Consider the following 20,624-nt stretch of genomic DNA (forward strand, 5'->3'; position numbering starts at 1 on the left):
TGATTTGGGCAGATCAGCTTTAGGGCAGTTGTGTTCCACTGTCTCTGAGCGGACCTGTATTGAACACAATATAAAGGTCCTTCTTTGCCTTAGATGTGGTACCAAAGGTTTGAGTCTTTTCAGTACCAAGAAATGCTTTTAGGGATTAGTCCAAGATTGTGTCTTGTAAAGGCAAAATAAGTCTCGAACTCAGTTATCAAAAGATTGCTGTCTGATTTTACTTGGCATAATCATACATTTATCATGTGGATATAAGATCAATTTGCTGGTCAAGCACCCTCAGTTTCAAATATGAGTAAATTTATCTTTGCAATAATGTTGCACAATTTTAGGTTGTCAGTAGTATAGGTGAATATTAGTGTCTCAACTTCCATAAAGCTTTAGTCTCCAAATATATATTAAACTGATCACAGTACTGGTGCCTGGGGGAAGTAATGGTCTTTTATACAGCCCTGGTTAAGGGGTAGCCATTTTATTAGGGGTTTTGTTCTCTTTGTTTGAGCACAACTTTACAGTCACAGAACTTAGTCTTTTGTTCTCTTTCTTTCTGTTTACCACCAATTCCTCTCTGTCTTAGTGTGAATACAAATATTTCCTGTAGTTGAGTAAACAAAAAATAAATGGAGCTCTACAGCTGACTCCAGCCAAGTTCTTCTTAGGATCTGAACAACCTAGGTGTCTCTTGTTTTTACAGTGGATTTTTATTTGGGGAAGGAAACTTAACTTTTTTAAACATTCAATTTCACTGTTGTACCACACTTAATCCTTTTAATAGTTTAAGAAATGACTCTTCTCACTTTTTTCACATAACCTGAAACGTAACTGTAATTTCTGATACCAAGCCAATGTGCCCTCCATCTCCAAAACACTAGTAGATACAACCTTGGCTTTGCCTCCTTTATTACAGCTAGCACCCCAAACTTCTGCCAACTGCTGACATTAATGTTGTTGAAAAAATAATAAAAGCAATATAGTGATCCTTAAGAACACACACATATATAAGTTGTTTAAAACTTGGAAGACTGCATGGGTTTATTTGCTCTGTGGAAGTAATAAGTACTGTACCTTCTCATTCTAGGTTTTTTTCTTCCCTTTTTTTTAATGGGAAATGTATTTATTTATACACACAGATCTTCATTTTGTGCACCTTTCAAGTCCCTTTCATATCTCATAGAGAGACAGGTGAGATATCAGTATGTTCTTCTGGACTGGAAAAAGGATTCACAGATTTGGTGGGAAGGATCCACAGACTGGGAAGTGCAGACTAAGACTAGTTCTTTATTGTCCATCTCTATCCTTTTCATCACTATCAGATGATGAAGAGATTTCTTGACGTCTCTTCCTCCCCTCTTCCCCCTTCCCTGATTGCCAAAACTAGCTAGTCCTCCTCCATTGTCAGCCAGCAATCTGTTTTATGAAACAAAGAGGGCTTAAAAAATATGAAGGCTTCCTTTTTTCCTCCTAGGTCTTCTAGTTGCAAATAAATCCGTTGAGGTTGCCCCTGCCCTTCTATTCATTCATCTCTACTTCTTCCTCTGCTTTGTCAGGGCTCTTTAACATGTGGCATCACCTATCTAAGTTTAATGACTTTGCAGTAAAAGGATTGTTAAGGAAAAAACACCGGAGGTATGACTGGCTGTTTTTTCATCTTGTTCCACAAACTTTTTTCTTTTGGTGGTTCTATAGCAGAGACGGAATTTTCTAATTTTTTTTTTCCTAAGCTTTACAGTGTGCTTTATGGTGCCCATTGGGTGGGCCTCTGCTCATATGTAATGGCATAATATAATGTAAATCACAGAAAGACAACAGATTAGGAATAGAGCAGGCAATGATGGGAATACTGTCTGAAATGCAGACACCTTAGAGAAATTCATCTGACCAAACTGGCACATCTCTACATGTGTGCCACGAATTTTGTCGAAAGGAAGAGAAGTTCTTTCCTTGGTAAGAATAATTTTGGCACAAATACAGTAGAAAACCTGAATGTTTCTCCAGTCTTTCCAGCTAGTACTGTTATCTAAGCTTTGATGCAGACTTAATAGGAAAAATCAACCTCTGCAGGAAGAAAAAGGAAAAAAAAAGTGTTGGTTTATTGTGATCCTCCTTGCTTGTGTACTGCGTGGAAGAGCGGGGCAAATGGACAGGAATCATCTGTCCAACTCTGTACTGCACATGTACTGCTGTGTGCTCGGGCAGGAATCCTGCCTCTGTGGACCAAACACAGGGACAGTGTGGATGGACAGGAATCCTGTGTCTGCAGACCACACGCACAGATGGTGTGGACAGACAGGAATGTAATGTCTGTGTGTTTGTATGGATCTTATGAGGCAGGGCTCTTCTACGTGGATGTCAACCCTAATAATTGGCCATACAGAGAAAATTCTTAGCTTTAATTTAGCCTGGGGTAGCAAAGCTCTGTTGGTTGTCAAAGGAAATGCCCTTTCAACTCTTCCCTCCAGCAGTTACTGTGGAGGATTTTGCCTAGATTCAAAGATGAAAGTGAGGCAGAAAAAGAATAATATTGGTTTTCTTTTTCTTTTCTACGCAACAGCTTTCAAAATTAATTTCAGAACAAGCATAAATAGTCTTGAGGTTTCGTTGTGTTTTTTTTTTTAAAAGTTGCTATCAACACTGTTTATATCATGTAGACACAGACACATTCGTGTATACACCTAGAGCTGGGTTCTGGGCAGTTACAGACAGTCTGTGCTGAGTTGATACTGAGCAGCTCACATCACTTTAGCATCTAGGAATTTGTATCTGTACATAACTATTTTTTTTGCTAAGACCAGCGTGTATAGAGGGGGGTTGCTATTAACAACTCTTTGAAGCTGCAGGCAAATGCAATTGAAGTGGTGAGTGATATAACAATAAAAATATGTAAGGCTAAAAGAGCTGTGGTAAAAACACTGGTATACACCTTCCAAAACTAAAAATACCTGGATAAAGGAATACTTTTACTATACTTACTGTAAAGACACAGTCACAATAGACAAAGATTTGAAAACTTCCGAATTACATCCACTAGGAAAGGTGTATGTAGATATATGTGAGCAGATGGCCTACAAATGATTTTGTCGAAGCAGGGGATCATGACTAGGTTTTAAGATTTTTACAGTAGGATGCATCTTGTATATAAATTCCTAGATGAGATTTTGCCAATCAGTTTTCATAGGTATCACTAGACTGAGAAACTTTCTGATTTCAGACTAGGAGAAAGACTAAGAGACAAAAGCAGAGTGACTAAGGCAGTTGTGTTATACAGGCAGCTGTGTGAAGTCGAACATATGCAAGTGCATTTCTTTTGGAAAGGAGAACCAAATAGAATAACAAAGGAAAAAGGGACAGAGTAAGGTAGATGAGAGTAAGATGAGCCGTCAACTATGTCAGACAAAGCTTGTTCTATTTTTGACAGAAATACTTGCCTGTTCTTTGGGATACGATGTAGGTAATTTAGGGGTTTTGCCTTCAGATATTTATAGATTTTTGTAAGACTAACCTTATATCTGGTGCGTAAAGTGTACAAGTTTAAAGTAATCACAGGATCGTTATAATGTTGGAATGTATTTCCAACCTTAGCATAACCTGAGATATCTTTTACGTTTTGCTTTGTAAAACACGTGTATCACCAACCTATCAAATTTTTTAGGGAGTATTTATGCTCCGAAGTACATTTCAGTTTGTTTTTCTTGCTGCTTTTTTGTCCTTGTTTTTCTCTCAATTGATAAAATATAAGATGAAATTTTTAGCTTGGACCCACAAACACACCGTGAGAGAGGAAAAATGAGCAAGGGGAGAAGTACAATCAGGAGTTTTCAACAGTTTAAGTAATGAGGACCATGACAAAGACTGTTACTTCCTTTCACGTTATTATAGAAGTAGCATTTCACTTTTTTGTTCAAATGAGTTGTCCTTGGTGGTATGTATCAAAGTAGGTTAAAGAGACTGAATAAACTGTATATATTAAACGTTCAGCAGACACGTGAACTCAACATAAGAGGCTTACTGCTGTTCACTTGAGAATTTGTAGCATTCAGCCTCCCAGAATCTTAAAGAAAGGCATGGAGCACGGTATCAGAAAACTCCACTTCTATGCAACATCTAATGCAAGGATATATTGAGAGACTACATCCAAACTCTTACAACTTCAACAAAACATGCTAGTTTGGACCAGCTTTTATCCTAGAGTCCTCCAAAGAAGAGTTTAAATGACAGTGCTATCCATCTGCTTAGCTGAGCTGTAGTTCCCACCAAGTAACTTTTCAATTTATTGACCATTGTCAACCAAATTTGACAGAGGGAAAGAAGTCTCAAAGATTGTGTAACGTATAGGAACTTAATTAACATCCACAGCTGGGTAGAGGCAAAAAAAGCCTGAAGTAGTGCTCCCACACAGGGAAAGGCAAGAAGAATTGAGCTGTGATATATTTTGTTTGGCTGTAGCATACACATATGGCTGGCCATTCAGAACATACACTTTCACACTGGTCCCAGCTGACTCTTGCCTGGAGACACCATGGGGGAGGCAGGCTGGAGAAAGAGATTATTATAGGGTTGAAGGCCATGCTTAGAAGATGTAGAATACAAATCCAAAGCACGCAGATTTCATTAGCCAGCATAAAATGGGTAATAAAGTGGACTCCCATGCTCTTCAAGGATAGCCATGCTGTCTGCAAAAGAAATCAGTTCTTAACTGATGAAAGAAGTAATGAAGATGGCACAATAGATGGAGAGTGGATGTAGCAGCGTGATTTAGCAAAAACCAGTTGCTGTTAAGCTAATTTAAATAAATTAGTCTTTTCTGCTTTCAGGGCATGTGGCAGCAAAGGCTACTGATCTTACATTCTCTGGCAGGAAACTCTGCAGTAAGGCCCCTCTTCTCTGCCATGGCGTGGAACTGAGATCAGACTTGCCCTGACAAACTGCACCATAGGGCAGGCTCATAACACAAAAACTACTTACCTGCTTATTTTAAACCTGGAATATGGAGGTTTTATATGCTCACTACTGGAAGGTGAATATAAGCAGTTCTCTTATTTAATTTTAAGAATTAAAACAGCAGCTCATTTTCCTTGCTGTTGCTGTCTTCAGATCAATTTCGGTAAACAATTGTTTTGGTTTTGTGTAATGTAAGGGATCCAGGATTCTTTGAGGCTGTTGTCACAGGATACTATTTGTCCTTTTGATCTTGCCTGAAAGGTTTTTTTGATGCATAGGCCACCCAGTCAGTATAAATTAGGTTTACAATGAGGTGGTAAAGGTTCTCAGAGTCCAGCCCTTGCTCAGACATCTTTGAGATACAGGAAAACACACCTTACTGAGCTTTCTGCCGAAGACCCTTACATGCAGTGGGAAAGATGCCAAAGAACTAACATACTTGGTTTGCTTCCGAGTAGTTAGCTATGAGAGAAGGAAGGATTTAAAAAATTTTTTTTTATTTTCCTTTTAAATCTGGGACTGGGGAGATTCTAGCTCTTGTGAAAGAAGTTCTATTACCACTGATCAGTCAGTCTTAAACACAGCTTGACATATCTCTAAAGAGAGTACAAGAGAGCTAAAGGAACACATACTATAATGTTCATGTGGTATAACACAATAAGGAATCCCAAACACAAGATCTGATGTGGGTTGTCTTTTGTGTCGCAAGTTTTCTCTATACAGGATTCAGAGCAATACATTTCAATAAACGTTGTCGTGAGGCAAACCCGTAGTTATTTATTTGTTCATCTCCTAAGGAACTAATAAAGCTCCAAGAGACGCATTCCTGTACAGGGAAAATTTCAGTTCAAAGTTAGTTTTTTAAATTCATCCACATATATCTACATATGTCAAGGTATGGAGGGAACTCCATACCTAAATGATCTGCCTCCTTTAGTTTAGTTCAAAGGTTTTTGAATATGAATTCTCCAGAATGAAGTTTCTCTGTAATTACCACATGTGGGGAGATGAACGGAAAAATGGAATCATTAAACACAGAAATTAAGTGGGCTGATAAAGTTTTTCACGTTATAATGTAACATTGTTGTAACATTGCCAACAGTCGATGCAGAAGACGGTATCTCAGGTAGAATCTGTGTTAAATCCTGCAGGCTTTGACAAACGCCAGCAGCTGCACGTGCTCTTTGTGGGGCTCACAAAAACGCAGCTCCAGGATGTACAGAACTGTAGTAACGGCAATGGTTTTCATATGTATACAGCTGAAATTTGTGTGTGTTTGCTGCTAATAGAGGAATCTCAGTTGCTAATCTTAAACATAGTCAAAAGAAAAGCCAAACCTAACTAATGATGTGTCTTTTAAACCTTACAAACAAAAATGACAACTTAGCATGTACCATCTCTTTACAAATTTGAAAAATGTCTCCCGGATCATTAAATATCATGAATGGGAAGGGGGCACAGAGTTAAAGACTTGAAACAATCTTTCAGAGACCCTGTGCTCGAGGTAGGTGTACACTCGAGGTAGGTGCGTATTCAAGGTAGGTGCGTATTCAAGGTAGGTGTGTATTCAAGGTAGGTATAGATGTACTCAAGGTAGTTACGCAGAGCATCACAGGCAGGGAGGGATTATTCTCTCTGTGTTTCTGACAGCCAGATTCCAGCAGGGAGCTGGTTGGATATTTACAGGGAGTATGGCTCACTGTGTGTTTTCAGCAAATGGAAAAGGACTACCTGAAAGTCTTTGCAAGAACATAATTTTCAGAGATACTGAATTTGGCTCATGACTTAGGAAAAAAAATCACCTGAGTTTCTCCATTATATTTCTGTTATTAGTGGTGAAAAGGTTTCTAAACTGTTCCATTTGCATGTGTGTGCTTCCAGTGAAACATTCAACTCAGATTGAAATGGGATGACTCTTTTAACTCACTGACACAGTCTCCACCACATATCCGTTTGTCACAAGTACAGTCATTATATTAATGTTTACTTAATGTGGGGCTTTTTAAACTCTACATTAAAGGATTAATAAAGCTTGTTTAGACTGGTCAGCAAAGCCAGAAATTACCCTATTCAAATATTTTACAAAAAATGCAAAAGTAGTCACTGATGTCATGGTTTCCACTGTGTTGCATGGTGGAGAAACAGATTTGATGCGAACTCTTTGAGTAAGTTACTGCAATGCAAGTATGAAGCAGACTGGATTAATATAGCGAACGCACAGCTTATGAGCTAGTATCTGCTGTTTATTAGAGGTCTTGTCTAGAGATACAGAAATGTGCTATTCCTACAAATAAAATTTGGTTTCAAAAACTTGCCAGGGTAATGGTTACCAGAAGACTAGCTATCCTATAGAAATGCTTAAGAAAGGTATGTGTTCTCATTATAATGTACAACTTAGTGCAAGCTTTCAAATAAAAACATTCTCTAAAATATATATTATAAACAATGTCTGTAGTTAAATCTGAGGGTTTCAAATTTATATGTGGAATTCCACTATAAAGATCTTGTCAGACCTGGTCAGGACTCCTCTAACTTTTACCAGCTATGTTCCAGAATATCTCTCTGACTTTCCCCTACACTTTGTGGGTCAGCATCAGTTCTGTTTTTTCTCATGTAATAATTTACCTGTGATAAAATCTATTCATTTGGTCTTTAGAGTGGAGGTGCACGAACAAGCTACCAGTGTAGCCTGCAGTGAACATAAAACAACTTACTCTTAGGAACCTCCAGGTGAGAGTGTGCTTTGAGGCAGTACATCCGTGAAGGAGGAATTTAGTGATTCTTAAACATGGCTACAGTTTTGGCAGCTAAAATATTATACAGGTACTGTTTGGAATGAAAGTTTTCAGGTGTTGGCTGCGTTAGAAATATCTACTCCATGGTAATTTCCTTGTTTAGCCAAACATTTAGTGATTGTAGAATACAGGCAGAAGTAAACTATACGATAACCAGAAAAAGCATGGGGAAAATATAGTGAAATCCCTGCAGGACTACGAAACAACAAAAGAAAAGAGAGCACGTTTAAAAGAAGTGCTGATGCTGACCACATTTATGATTAAAATGAGTTTATCTCATATTTTCTCCTGGTGCTTTTTTCTTTTCATGTAACTGCCTGCTGAAGCAAGGGATAGGGCAGAGGCCAAGGTTAAATAATGACGAGAAGCAAGAAGGGCATTAAGAATAAGTGTATCAGAGAGGCAAAAGGACAATTGCAGAAGTTCTGGGGAGGGAAAAAGGGAGGGTGGGCAAGATCTGATAGTACTAGAGTATAGTCTAATACATAACCGGAGGAAGTTGGGGTTTTTTTAGATACAATACCCTTGCAAATGTTATGCTTTGGACTTGCGGTTCCCAGACTCTGGTCTGCAGACCTCTTGTGGCAAGTTCTCCACAGTCATTCCTGGCTTTCAGTTAGGAGCTTGAGAGTCTGTGATGAGTCTTTAGTAATTTTGAGGATTGACACTAGTCTAAAGGGTTTGGGACTGTTCTTTTGCACGGTGATTATTGGGAGACTAAAGAGCGTTGTTAACAGCTTTGACAAGGTGTGGGGTTTTTGGCGGGGTGTATGATTGGAGGGGAAAGAATAAGGTTACAAAATCTGTTCTGTCAAAAAAAAAAAGAAACCTTCTGGAAAAAAATCAAGAAATCTGTTGAGTTGTGGAGTTTTGTCCTTTTTTTTTCGTTCTAGTATTTTATCTGCACATGCATGAAGAAGGTACCTGTAATGGCGCATGGTATTTTTTAAGCAAAGTTTGGGTCTGACGTCCGGTTCTTATCATCACTAGTTCTGCTTACAAGTTCTGGAGGTTTTAGACAAAAGCACTCCCGACACAACCGATTTGTCTGCACTGCTCATTTATTTTCTCACAGGACACAGTGGTTAAACCACTTTGTTGTTCATACTTTTCACAGTGATGTAGAAATGTTTGCCCTAGGATCTGAGCCATAACCTCATAAGGTGGGAGCGGATTGTGTAATAGCACCATGACAAAGCAGTTCAGGACTGCAGAATGTTGGAGTGGTTCCCCACAGTAAAGTAAATGGTTTGTTTTTAAATCATTGCAACAGCCATATGCTCTAGAAATTTCCATCCTTTTGAACATTTTTTTCTGGAGAGGAGCAATAGGAGAGAAACTAAGTTCATGTATTTCCAGTTATTTTAAAAATTTGCAGTTAGAAGTTCATCAGTTAGTATTCCAGTCCTAAGCAGAAGCTTTTTATTTCCATGTTTGACATAGAGAATTAGAAAAATATTATTATATTATATTATATTGTATTACATATTTGCAACACTGCTTGGAATTTTAATGTTGGAAAATAATTTTTAGTGGTATCTATCAGAAAATAAACTTCTTTTCTTCCTTCTCTTGATTTTTGCCTAATTCCAACATTATATGTGTTCCTGTAGTGAAATCACAATACTGATTTTGGTGTTTTCTTGCCAAGACTTGTATATCACAAACATGCACTCTTAGATTAATAGCAGAAGCAGTGGGCGGTCAGCTTGGATTAAAGGGGGAACATAGAAAATGTCTTTCTAGGTTACCTGATCCTGTATGATTGTTATCATCAGGATGCTGCAGAGATTGTTCTGAGTTAAAACGTTCAGAGGGCTGTAATGGAACTAAGCAGCTAAATAATAATTAGCAATTAGGAGGAATTTTGGAACTAAGGTCCCTCTTCTTTTGAAAACTCCAGCCTTGATAGCTATAAAATTATCTGAGGATGAAAAGCCCAAATAATAATTGCAGCATTTTTTTAGATTGGAGTGGACCTCTGCGTCCAACCACCTGCTGACAGCATCTCTAACTAGAGCGGCTTGCTTAAGGTCTTGTCCAGTCGCATTTTCAGTATTTGCAAGGATGAAGATGCCGCAGCCTCTTGGCAGCCTGTTCTGGTGTTTGATCAGCCTCATTATGAAATGAATTCTCCTGATCTCTAACGAGAATATTCTGTGTTCTGATTTACATCCGTCGTCTCTTGTCCTATCCCCTCCAGGAATAGTGTGGCTTCATCTTCTCTGCTTCCTCCTATCAAGTAATGAAAGAAGCCTCCTCTTTTTCAGGCTAAACCAGCCCAATTCTCTCAGCCTCTTCTCATACCTCCTGCCAAGTATTAATATTAGGTTATTCTACTTGAAGTAAGTGACAGAAGTACGCAACCTCTTCAATTCCACGTCAGAATTTTCTGTGAGGGATACTGTGCTTTAAATGTTTAGATCTTTATATTCTTCTCTTCCTGTGTTAGCGCTAACATAGGTTTTTTCATGCAATATCATAAAACATGCTGCCTTTCTCTGGGAAGATCTACTTTTTCTCTCAGAAAAGTTAATGTGCTCTACTAACATTCTGCTAAACTGCTTTTTAATAGATTTTTTCCACATACACACTGAAAATCATGTAAGAAGTTATCATTTATTATCAAAATCAAAAATTTCCAAAGAAATGTGAAATCATTTAAAATCAGTAGCTCTCGTTTCAAAGAAGAAATTGTTGAAGAGCCAACCTTAAATATAATAAAGTAATAAATATGGAGAAAGCGCCTTTACAATAAACTAGTTGTTTAAGTATTAATGTGGCATGTTTCAAGTAGTGATTTATGAATGATGAGTCAGACTTGGAATTCAAAACTTGTTTGATAAAACAGAATAAACAATATAAAGATTTTGTATGATTAAATTGCTTATTGCTTAAGCTCAATTTACTATTCGCTTTTGTTAAATTAATCCAAAATAAAATCAAATCCAGATTCAAACCCTGGACCTTCTCTATAATGATCTGAGTACAGTCAAGTAGAATCTGCATTCTCTAGCCTCGAGATGCTCATTAAAACTAGAGTTTTCAGTAAGAAACCATGCAGTTACAGCTGGCATTTTTACCGTGAGCTTTGAGCTTTCATTTAAGACATTTAACTTCAGTGCATCTCTGATGATTTAATATGTCTAGCTGTACATAATTTACTGTGTATCATATCTAACATAGGTCTGGCTAGCTTTTTTATTTTTTTGGAATACAAGGATTTCACAAAACTCAAAATGGGGCTTTGTCTACCTTAGGAGCTGGGAGGAGAAATACCGTCACTCCATTTTGGGTCTGCTCCAGGTGTGAGTGCCCAATGACAGTGGCACCCAGATAACTTGAAGTGAAGCAGCTGACGTAGGGACGGCAGTTCACTTTGCAAGACCCTAGACCCAGCTCTTTCGTAGTCCCCTCTAGGCTACTCCTAGAGTGTCATTGCTGCCTGAACCGTCTTTGTAAGCCCTGCTGGGGAGGTGGGACATTTTGCCCAGGTGTATTTCTTTCATTGTTTGTGTGTGTGTGTTTGTAGGTGCTTGGGGACCTCATTTCAGGATACTATGTTAAAAGGGCTTTATCTCACTAACACTATCCTTTGCAGACACAGTCATGTAGTATATTTTAATGTTCATTGCAATTGCTTACCTGTAATGGTAGTGTTAAGGTAAGGTATTCCATTTATTCTTACACAATTTGTTTTATATTTTGTGTTTTTAAAAATTATATATCCTCTGGAACTTGAAATTTCCTGAGAAGTTGAAGAAAAGCTAAGAAACTTGTCTCATATTTTGTTAATTCTTTGCTTGACTGTATGGAGTTTTTAATTTTATAAATCTTTATTATGTCACCTTTTCTTCCCAAAGACTTATTTATTAACTTTTTAATTTCCTCTCAGGAAGGCTTTTCTATAATTCACATTTTTCTGACCAGTCTCAGAATTTTCCTACTCTTTGGTATATCAGTTGAAAACTGATTTGCATATTGAAACTGGATGGACTTCTTAAGTAACAATCTATATTCAATGTGTTTACTCTTTTTTAAAAAACTGATTTCTTTTTTGTTTGTTTTTTTTTTTTTTTAACAGACTTAGGGACATCTAACTGATGTTTTCATTGAATTTTTCTCCAAATTGGTGTTTGTACCTTAATCCCAAGGGTCTGTAAGAAGAAATTAGTTTCTTTGTACACACATGTACAGCACAAGTTTTAGTAGGAACAAGTCAGATGAGCCACTTAATTGAAAAACTAATTTAGCCTCAAAGTGAAGTGGTTGGAATGTGTCTCCCAGTTTTTACCAATTCTCTGCAGTAATACCGACTAATGTTTTATGCATGTGTCTTATTTTTTTCCATGCATGGATTTTGGATATACAGGATAGCATAAATACCATATTCCCTTTAGTCCCTATGATCACATTAGAAGGTAGACTAAGATTCTTCTTTTTTTTTTTTGAATAGACGCAGAACCGTATGAAGCTGATGGCTGACAACTATGAGGATGACCACCTCAAATCCTCATCCCATTCCAACCAAACCAACCACAAGCCCTCCCCTGACCAGGTAATGTGTCTCTCTTTTTCACTTTTAAAATAATTTTTACTATGGGGCTGATTAATTTGAGTCATATATAATTTTCCCTGACATGCTTGCAGTACCTTGGAACAAAAATAGCATTCCAGAGTGCAGTTATAAACCAGAAATGGATGTTGCTGTTGTGTCGTCTTTGTTGAAAACTCCTGAAATGTGAACAAACAGTTCCCGGTACCAAGCTGTTATTATGTGGGTGGAGAAGAGGGGGGCAGACAATGAAAGGGAAGAAAGAAATGTTACTCTCTTAAAATGCAAGACTGGAGTCCTGCCTGGCATATTGTAACTCAGGTTTACTGCTTGAGTGTGTGGAGTGGACGGGACTGTTTCTTGTCTTCAGTAGCAGGAAATCATGCTCCAGGATCAGCTTTCTGATCTATGGATTGCATACGAGCAGTTCCCTTCATTTCCCATGAGGAAATCCCGGCCTCTGTGCCAAATGAGCACAGACTGCTCCCTCACAAACTCAATGGGCCGTGAACTGAAGGAAAATCAATTTACCATCTCCAAGGCAGTGAGGAGCCTCCTGTGTCATTTACAAAGCACAGCCGTGTGCTTGATAACTATCGGAGAGATTACCTATCCCTTGGGTAACACAGAAAATGCCAACATAATTGCATATCCCATGTCGTAATCTCATCCATTCTAGTTTAATTAAAATATTAGTGATCATTAATCACTGCCTTGACAAAGTGAAGGAATGTTTGGCACTCCTCTTTGCCCTCTGGCTCATCTAGAAATTGTTGAGATTTGAAGAAAGGCATCTCAATGTAGGCCTCTAAGCACCAACCTAGTGATACGCAGAAATTATGAGTAAGGTACAAGAGGAAAATGGCAAAAAACAATTACACATTCATCTGGCAAAAATAGATCTTTAAAAATCTCTTTTCATGTCTGTATCAGAAGACAATAAGGGGTATATACAAAGCAGAGAATTTCTTCTTTTCAGAAGCAAGTTGCTTTTGCATCTTGTTTTAATACCCTCCGCCAGATGATAAATAAAGAACTGTAAATTGACTAGCTTGAATTTTCTGCAATGTTTTTGGAAAATGTTGGTCTTACCTTCTTTGGGAGAGTGCAATTGTTAATACTGCAATTAAATGGCTTGCTTAATCTTAATTTGGAGGAAATGTTAGAATATCTGTTGTTTCTACACTGTGAGTCTATAGTGAAATGAAGCCAGAATGTAACTTTAGTACATGCTTGCAAATGAATGCAGCATAGCATTCACAGATGAAATGAAAAGATGAAACGTAAAGAAAAGATAAAATTTAAACATTTAAGGAAGTTCTTGCAAAGACCTTAGAGGGGAGGGCAGTAAGGAGGAGAGGGCAGGAGAAGGGTCTGATTGCACTTTCCCTTTACGTAGGGGCATTTTAAAAACTGAGAAAGCCTGCAAGAAAGCAAACCAAGCTGTACCTCAAAGTGGCTCAGAATGTTACATAAGGAATTAAACACTTTTTACTACTATTTGTACTTACATATGTGCTTTAAATACTAACCAACTCTTTATTTCATTCCCATGCTGCTCTGGGGCTTTTCTCCCATTGCCACCTCTGCACCGCTAGGATGAGGAGGAGGGTATTTGGGCATAACCAGTCAGATGCTCTTAGTTCAGCCATTTTGTTCAGAACGGTGAGAATCAACTTTTCTTGCCAATAGAAGAGTTTCCGACAGTCACTCTTACATCTCGCTCCCGTGTGCTTTGTGAAACCTGGGTGTGCTCCTTCCCCCTTGCTTGCGTAGTCTCTGCATGAGGGTGTTTCTCGTGTGTTCATGTGTAGTTTGTGATCTTCTTCTTCTAATCATCGTGTCATTGTTTCATGATGTTGTGGGGAGAACTTTCCAGGGCATGTAATTGAGTTTCTATGCAAAACTCTTAATGTGTACGAGAGAACAGGAAATGCCTCTCATATCATTTATCATTGACTTCATGGAGGAAATGTTTTCAGTCGGATTCTTTTTCAAAGCAGTTTGCACTGTAGCCAATTATATGTATGCTTTTTTGATTCTGGTTAGTAAAGAATTTGCTCAGAGATAATGTTCCTCCTGAAGATAATGTTCCTCCTGAAAGTTTTAAGCATGTTGAGATCTGCTGCCAAGATTGCTGCCATGCATGGTGACCTAACTAGTAACAGATATTTATCAGCTCAGAACAGATGATTCTTCATATGGACTAGGAATATAAATTTTCTGTAAATTTGAAGGCAAAGAGGAATATCCCCTTATCCTTCCCCTCTCCCTTCCATCTCCCTTGTTCTCTCAAAACGGTGGGGGAGAAATTGGTAGCTGTTGTCATTTAAAGTACATTTTGTTTCTCTATGTCTGCGTCCACAATTTTCTTTTTTCTGCCATCAAATTGTCTCCACAACAACCCCCATTTCCAGAAGAGAAGGTACTAGACAGGACAGAGCCCTTCTCCTTGCGCCTGTTCTCTAGCAAAGAAGAAAACATCCTTTACTGACCAGGAGCCTTGATACAGAGCTACAAAAATCAAATATTGATTATTAGGCCACAGTACATAGGATTCATTTATGTCTTGTAGTATCAGTTTTAAAGCAGAATAAATTTATTTGAAGTATTTAAAGTATTTTAAAGGATTGAGATGTGATGACAATATTTTAAAAATGTATATAAAACTTTTTCTTTCTTCACTTATCCTTTTAAGAAAAAATATTTCACATGAGTTTCTTCGCAGTTTTTCTCAGAATTTGATTTTTCCATATCAATTATTTGAAAGAAAACTCTTCTGAAAATTTCTGTGGAAATTTTGGACCCTTGCATTTCTGAAAATTATTACTTTATATTATATTTGTAAAACATTCATGAAAGAATAAGCTACTCTCTCATCTCTTCACACTTGCTCAATTAACTGCAGACTTACATGTCTATCTGACTGTATAGATCAGATCTCTCTTTTCAAGTCAACCATCTGAAAAATTTAATCCAACTGTGGCAGTGTCAAACTTGAATTTCATGCCTTGGGGTTTGAACTGAGAAAATCTCTTTAGTGGAAAAATTGATAAAGTGCTTCATTAATTTACACTCGCTGTTGATTTCACATTCTTTTTGAATCACTGCTCTTGCAATGGTTGTGTGTTAGTATATGATGTTAAAAGTTTTAGAGATAATGCTTGTAAAGATCTGCTGAAGCACAGCAATTAAACAGGAAAGATCAGGTAAGTAAATGATGAAAAGGAAGACGACGCTCATTATGAAGGTAGGAGTAATTCTGATTTTCATTCTAGAGCAAACATGGAGGTTGTGTAGAAAACACTGATAGAAAGATCTTTCTCTTTTCCTCTCCCATTCGTTGATATGTTCATGAACGCAACTGTGCTAAGAGTATGGTTTCTCTTAGTTTAGTGAATTAATGGGTGGTTCACATTAAATACAGCATATCTCTCCACTTTGTACTTGAGGCATTTTCCTCATGAAAGCATGTTACAGAATATTCTAGTCAAAATAATGAGGCAGCCAGCATCCTTGCCTTACATGCATTTCATCTGAGAAACATGTCAGCCTCAAGATTGTCTTGCATGCATCAACAGGGAAAGTATAAAGGTGGTTGATGCCTCCCAAGCCAGTTGTTCCCAACAAAGTACATGTTTTTACCATGATATTCTATGTACATTCAAAAAAAAAGTCCTTATTCTCTTTGTAAAAGCGAAGATGATGTAAGTCACAGAGTCCCTAACCTGCATGTGTTAAATTAAATGTATGTATTACAATGACAAAAAAGTGACTAATAGCATAGGACTTGGCGATAACTTTGTTTTTTAAAGTTCCTTTCGGTCTGAGGATGTAATCACCTCTGGTAAATACTGAAGATAAAATGGAGACCATGAAAATATGTACAATAGCAAAGTACATTATTTTATTTTTATGTTTTGAGTTTAAGGCTTTTCCCCTCCAGCATTCTGGAATTGACTGAATTTAATATTTAATTATGCCAGTTCTGTACATGACAGCATTATCAGATACAGCTCCCCTGAAATGGAGCACTGTTTCTAAACATATGCACCCTTCCTGTAGTTTCAGAGAATGGTAGTTTACATTTCAGTTTACAGTTCAATGTAAATACCATCTTTCATCCTGAAATAGTCTCGCCTAGCCTTTTTCTCTAGGCTCGTTTCCTTGCTGTCTGAATTTCTTATGACTCCTTTTATTCTACAGATGGAGCTCTATCCTCCTCTATATCCAAGCGTATTCCAATGTGCTTTCTCATGAGGCTGCCCTTTCATCTTTCTCAAATGCTAAAATGGTCTGGCCAATGGCTTAATTAGTTATTATTCACTTTTATAAAAAATAATATGAATTTAACTTCATGATATCTAATACATACAAAAGGATATGTGTGTATGCCGTCTATCTTCTTGTAAATTTGTACCGCGTATGTGCTATATAGGGGGAAGAAGAAGCAAAGCTTCCACACATAAACTTCCCAAGCTGCTCAGTTCATCTAGTTTTCTTGTGAAGCACAGCCATGCTACCTTCGATGTGAGAAAGTGTGGGTGTGGTTCAGAGATCTGCTTGTGTTACCCCTGCCCATGAGAAATGAGGAGGACTGCTTTTGTTGAATGGGTGTAGTGGGCATAGGATCACAAAAAACTGTTGGAAGGCTGAAAGACAATCAAACTAAAGGACACAGGGAAAAGCAAGGACAGAATAAAAGTGCTAAGGGCAAGAACAGAGGAAGAGCAAAACTGAAACTCTGAGAACTGAGAGATTTATCGTGGTATGTAATTTATATATACTGTATGTGCGTTTTTAAGTGTGCATGCTGTAGTAGAGCATTTTTCTTCCCATCTTCCACGGCTCTGGCTTGCAGTAGGAGTTGGAGCCTAGTATATGCTGTCACTAGGCAAGCTTTTTGAACTCATTCTGTGGAAGCATTTTCTATTAACAATTGCCAACAAATCCTGAAGTCATGGATATGCCTGCTAAGGCGCAAACCATTTGGTCTTGCTGTGCTTGAATTCAGGAACAAAATCTGAAAATGAATTTTATGCTTATTAGAGTAACAGTGGAATGGTCAAAGAGCTAGCATTGAACTGGAATGCATAAAATGGGGATTTTTCAAGATGATGAAAATATTGACAAGTTCCTATTACTGTAAAAATATTGCAAGACGAAAAGCCTCTTATCAGTGGCATTTTTCTTTACTACTTGATTTTGACAAATTTTAATGCAGAAGCAGTAAGTATTGCAAGTTGACTGCTGAAGACACTAGCATAATTTAACATATCTCTTCAGATTTCAGGGGTGATGTCTGTGGGCGTAAGTCATAACAGGAGAATATTTGAATCCTTTTTAAGAACTGAAAAACAGTCAATTGAAGTAAATTTCATAGACTCCTTGTCAAAAACAGTATAAATTATAATTTGCAGCATCATCAGATTACATTTATGCGTTGTGTACCAAATGTAATGTTGTAATTTGACTTTGCCAAGAGTTTTTCTGTAAACAAGAATCATCTAAACCTAAGAACTGAAATAGAGGGAAAGTCATCGTTATGAAGAATGTTTAATGAATTCAGTCTGAATTTTTTAACTATAGTTTTTAATCAAGAGCTCATAGTATTCTAAAGAACATCTTTAATGAATATATTGTTTCTGAAAGCAGACTCATTCTCAACAGCCATTTGTGATTATTAAAGGGTAATGGAGCTTGAATGACATTTCTGTATTCTATTTATTAGGACAAAGGTATTAAAAGGATTAAAGTAAAAGTGATAGAAACAGCTAAATCTCACAGAGAAGTTGATACTAGTAGATGTATGCAAAAACCATCTCAATGCTCAAGGTTGTAAGCCATGTGTTTCTAACTTGTGTCTGCTGAGCAATTTTGTCTCACCCCTAGGAATGCCCAGGATGAGCATTCACAATTTTCTTTTTGCTTGTTTTGGAGGGGGATTTTATTTATTTCCACCTTACAGATAAATGGAAATGCACAACAAGTGGACACCTAGAGGAAAGTGGCAGAAGTGGGTGACAGGCAACAGGTCGTAGCCTGAAGAACTGTGACTACTATGATGGTAGAGTAAGAGGGATAGAAATAATGACATTGAGGGAGACAGGGCAGGACATCTTGGGACTTAATTTAACCTTTGCCACAGCTGTCAGACCCCATGAACTTTTCATTGAGATCACTACAGAACTAAAACTATCTATACTTTGGGAAGTTTGAGGAGAATTTTTATTTTTTCCTACGTTATTTGGTGCTTGGATTAATATACTGATTTCTTTTAGTAAAGTAAATATCTTATTCATTATGAGTTCCATTTTCAAATGATTACACAGGCATTAATTCACTGCAAAAATGTGATCTCTTCACATGAGACACATTTTATGCTTGCAGCATGTAGAGAGCTGCTCGTCCTACTGTCACACTTCTTTTAGGTTCTCAGTATTGTCATTTATTACACTGTGACCTCATAAGCCTTTTAAATAAATTTATTTTCAATGTGTTCTTTTTAATTGTTAGATCATGCAGAATGGTCAAAAACACCGAGCTTTCGTGCCTGACTCGTATTACAATGTAATTTACTGGACACAGCACTAAACCACCATTCAGAAGATAAATTCTTTCCTGGCATCATCTCCAGCCACTCACTTGTTCTCTTTCTCCCTGTCTCAAATTCTCTAATTGTAAAATGAGCTGAAGTTTTTGTAAAGTGGAAGTTCTGCTTGGGAAAAGTGCTACATAAGTGCTAGGTAATATTATTACACAATATTCTAAAATAGTGTTGTTACAGTGATATGATGGTGATTCTAATACCTCATTTTGAATTTGTTCCCAAAATTATGTTAGATTTGTATTTGACTCCATTTATTAATACTTTTATTTTTCCTTCCAAGATCCTATTCCTTCCCAAAAAAAGGGAGAATAACCCATATGTTAAACATTTCAAGGAGCTGCCATTCCAGCCTGCTGAACAAAGCTCTTCAGACTGCTGCCTCCTCTTCTTCACTGTCATCTTTTGTCTTCTGAAGGGTCATTTCTTCCCTTCTCTAAAAGTCTACAAACTAATTGTGTAGTGTATAATAATCTGTTACAATACATGCGTTACAATTCTTCATTCATATGTCTAAAGACACTGTGAAAGAATGTGTCTTCTTATGCTTACCTTAGAAATAATACCCTGTGCAAAATTTGAAGGCAGCTACATGAAATAACCTTACTTTACTTAAACATTATCACTTGGCCTGACTGAGAGATAAGATGCCAGGTTTGTTTTGTCATACTGGGATGCCAGGGCTCCTCACTCCCACTTTCCAGGTGGGTAACCCTTTAGTAAGAACCCTAATGTGATGCACTCAAATAAGGTGATGTAACTAATCCATCGTTACGAAGGCAGCACTTTGAATACAGTTGTCCCGGTTAATCACAGGATCTGCCTTCCATCCCTGCTTATGCGGGCGTCATCATTAATTATGAAGCTGAAAGACTCCTGTGCTGTCAAGCTCAGGCAAGGAGACACAAAGAGTTCCTGGACTGACAATTACTGCTCTGAGGAAGTACAATTCAGAATCCTGATTTAGCTATCATACAAGTATCTGTTCTTTTCAAGCTTTTTCAAGCTTTGCCTTTCTTCAGAGAACAACCTTCTCCCCTTTGGCTGTAATAACTCTGAATAATGGAAAGCCTTCTGTAGTGACCTTCTCACTTTAGTGTAAGTACCAATCCTGTTATGATGGAGTGAACAACTTCAGTAATGCTGATATCAAACTTAATGTTTTGCTTTATGATTAATCTTCTACCATTCCAATGTGGAAACGGTGCCTTTCCACCTTCTGTCTTATTCTATACCCATCCTGGCATGTAATCTTTGACGCAGTAAGTAAAGAGTACTGTTAGACTGGGATGGGCCAACCTAGAGAAAAATGCTGTCCTTAAAATGATGTTAACTTCTGCTCCTGGTCCTTTCCCTGTTTCTGGGAACAGTTCTTTTGCTAGCTTGTTTTTTCTAAAAAACTCTACTATTTTGCTATCTTAATAACTATTTTATGTTTGAAGTATATATTCTGTCCAAGAATGTTATATCTACCAGCACAAAAGAACTGATCTTGATACACTGTTCATCTTCCTGATCCCAGAATGATAATACTAAGATTTCCAGATGGAATTTTGTAATCTGCAGCTCTGGGATGAATTAAGCACTCACAACGGAGGTGTAACTGGATTGTATCACTGTCTTCCTATTATTCTTACAGATCAAAGAAGAACACAAGTAGATACTTACATTCTAAAACATTCAAAACAGATGGCCGGTTTCTTTTTGTAGAGATTTGTGCTTTTCAGCA

General features: G+C 37.5%; 1 protein-coding gene across 5 annotated transcripts in view; it reads left to right on the plus strand.

Moving 5' to 3' along the window:
* ERC1 (ELKS/RAB6-interacting/CAST family member 1) overlaps positions 1-20,624 on the plus strand; it is a 296,218-nt gene that overhangs the window by 249,125 nt on the left and 26,469 nt on the right. For all 5 annotated transcript variants that reach the window (XM_075159301.1, XM_075159329.1, XM_075159320.1 and 2 more), the window contains one exon: positions 12,190-12,291. In XM_075159301.1, coding sequence (XP_075015402.1) covers positions 12,190-12,291 — 102 coding nt within the window. The remainder of the gene's footprint in view (positions 1-12,189; positions 12,292-20,624) is intronic.

The sequence above is a fragment of the Calonectris borealis genome, chromosome 1 (genome assembly GCF_964195595.1).
Source record: "Calonectris borealis chromosome 1, bCalBor7.hap1.2, whole genome shotgun sequence".
Taxonomy (NCBI): domain Eukaryota; kingdom Metazoa; phylum Chordata; class Aves; order Procellariiformes; family Procellariidae; genus Calonectris; species Calonectris borealis.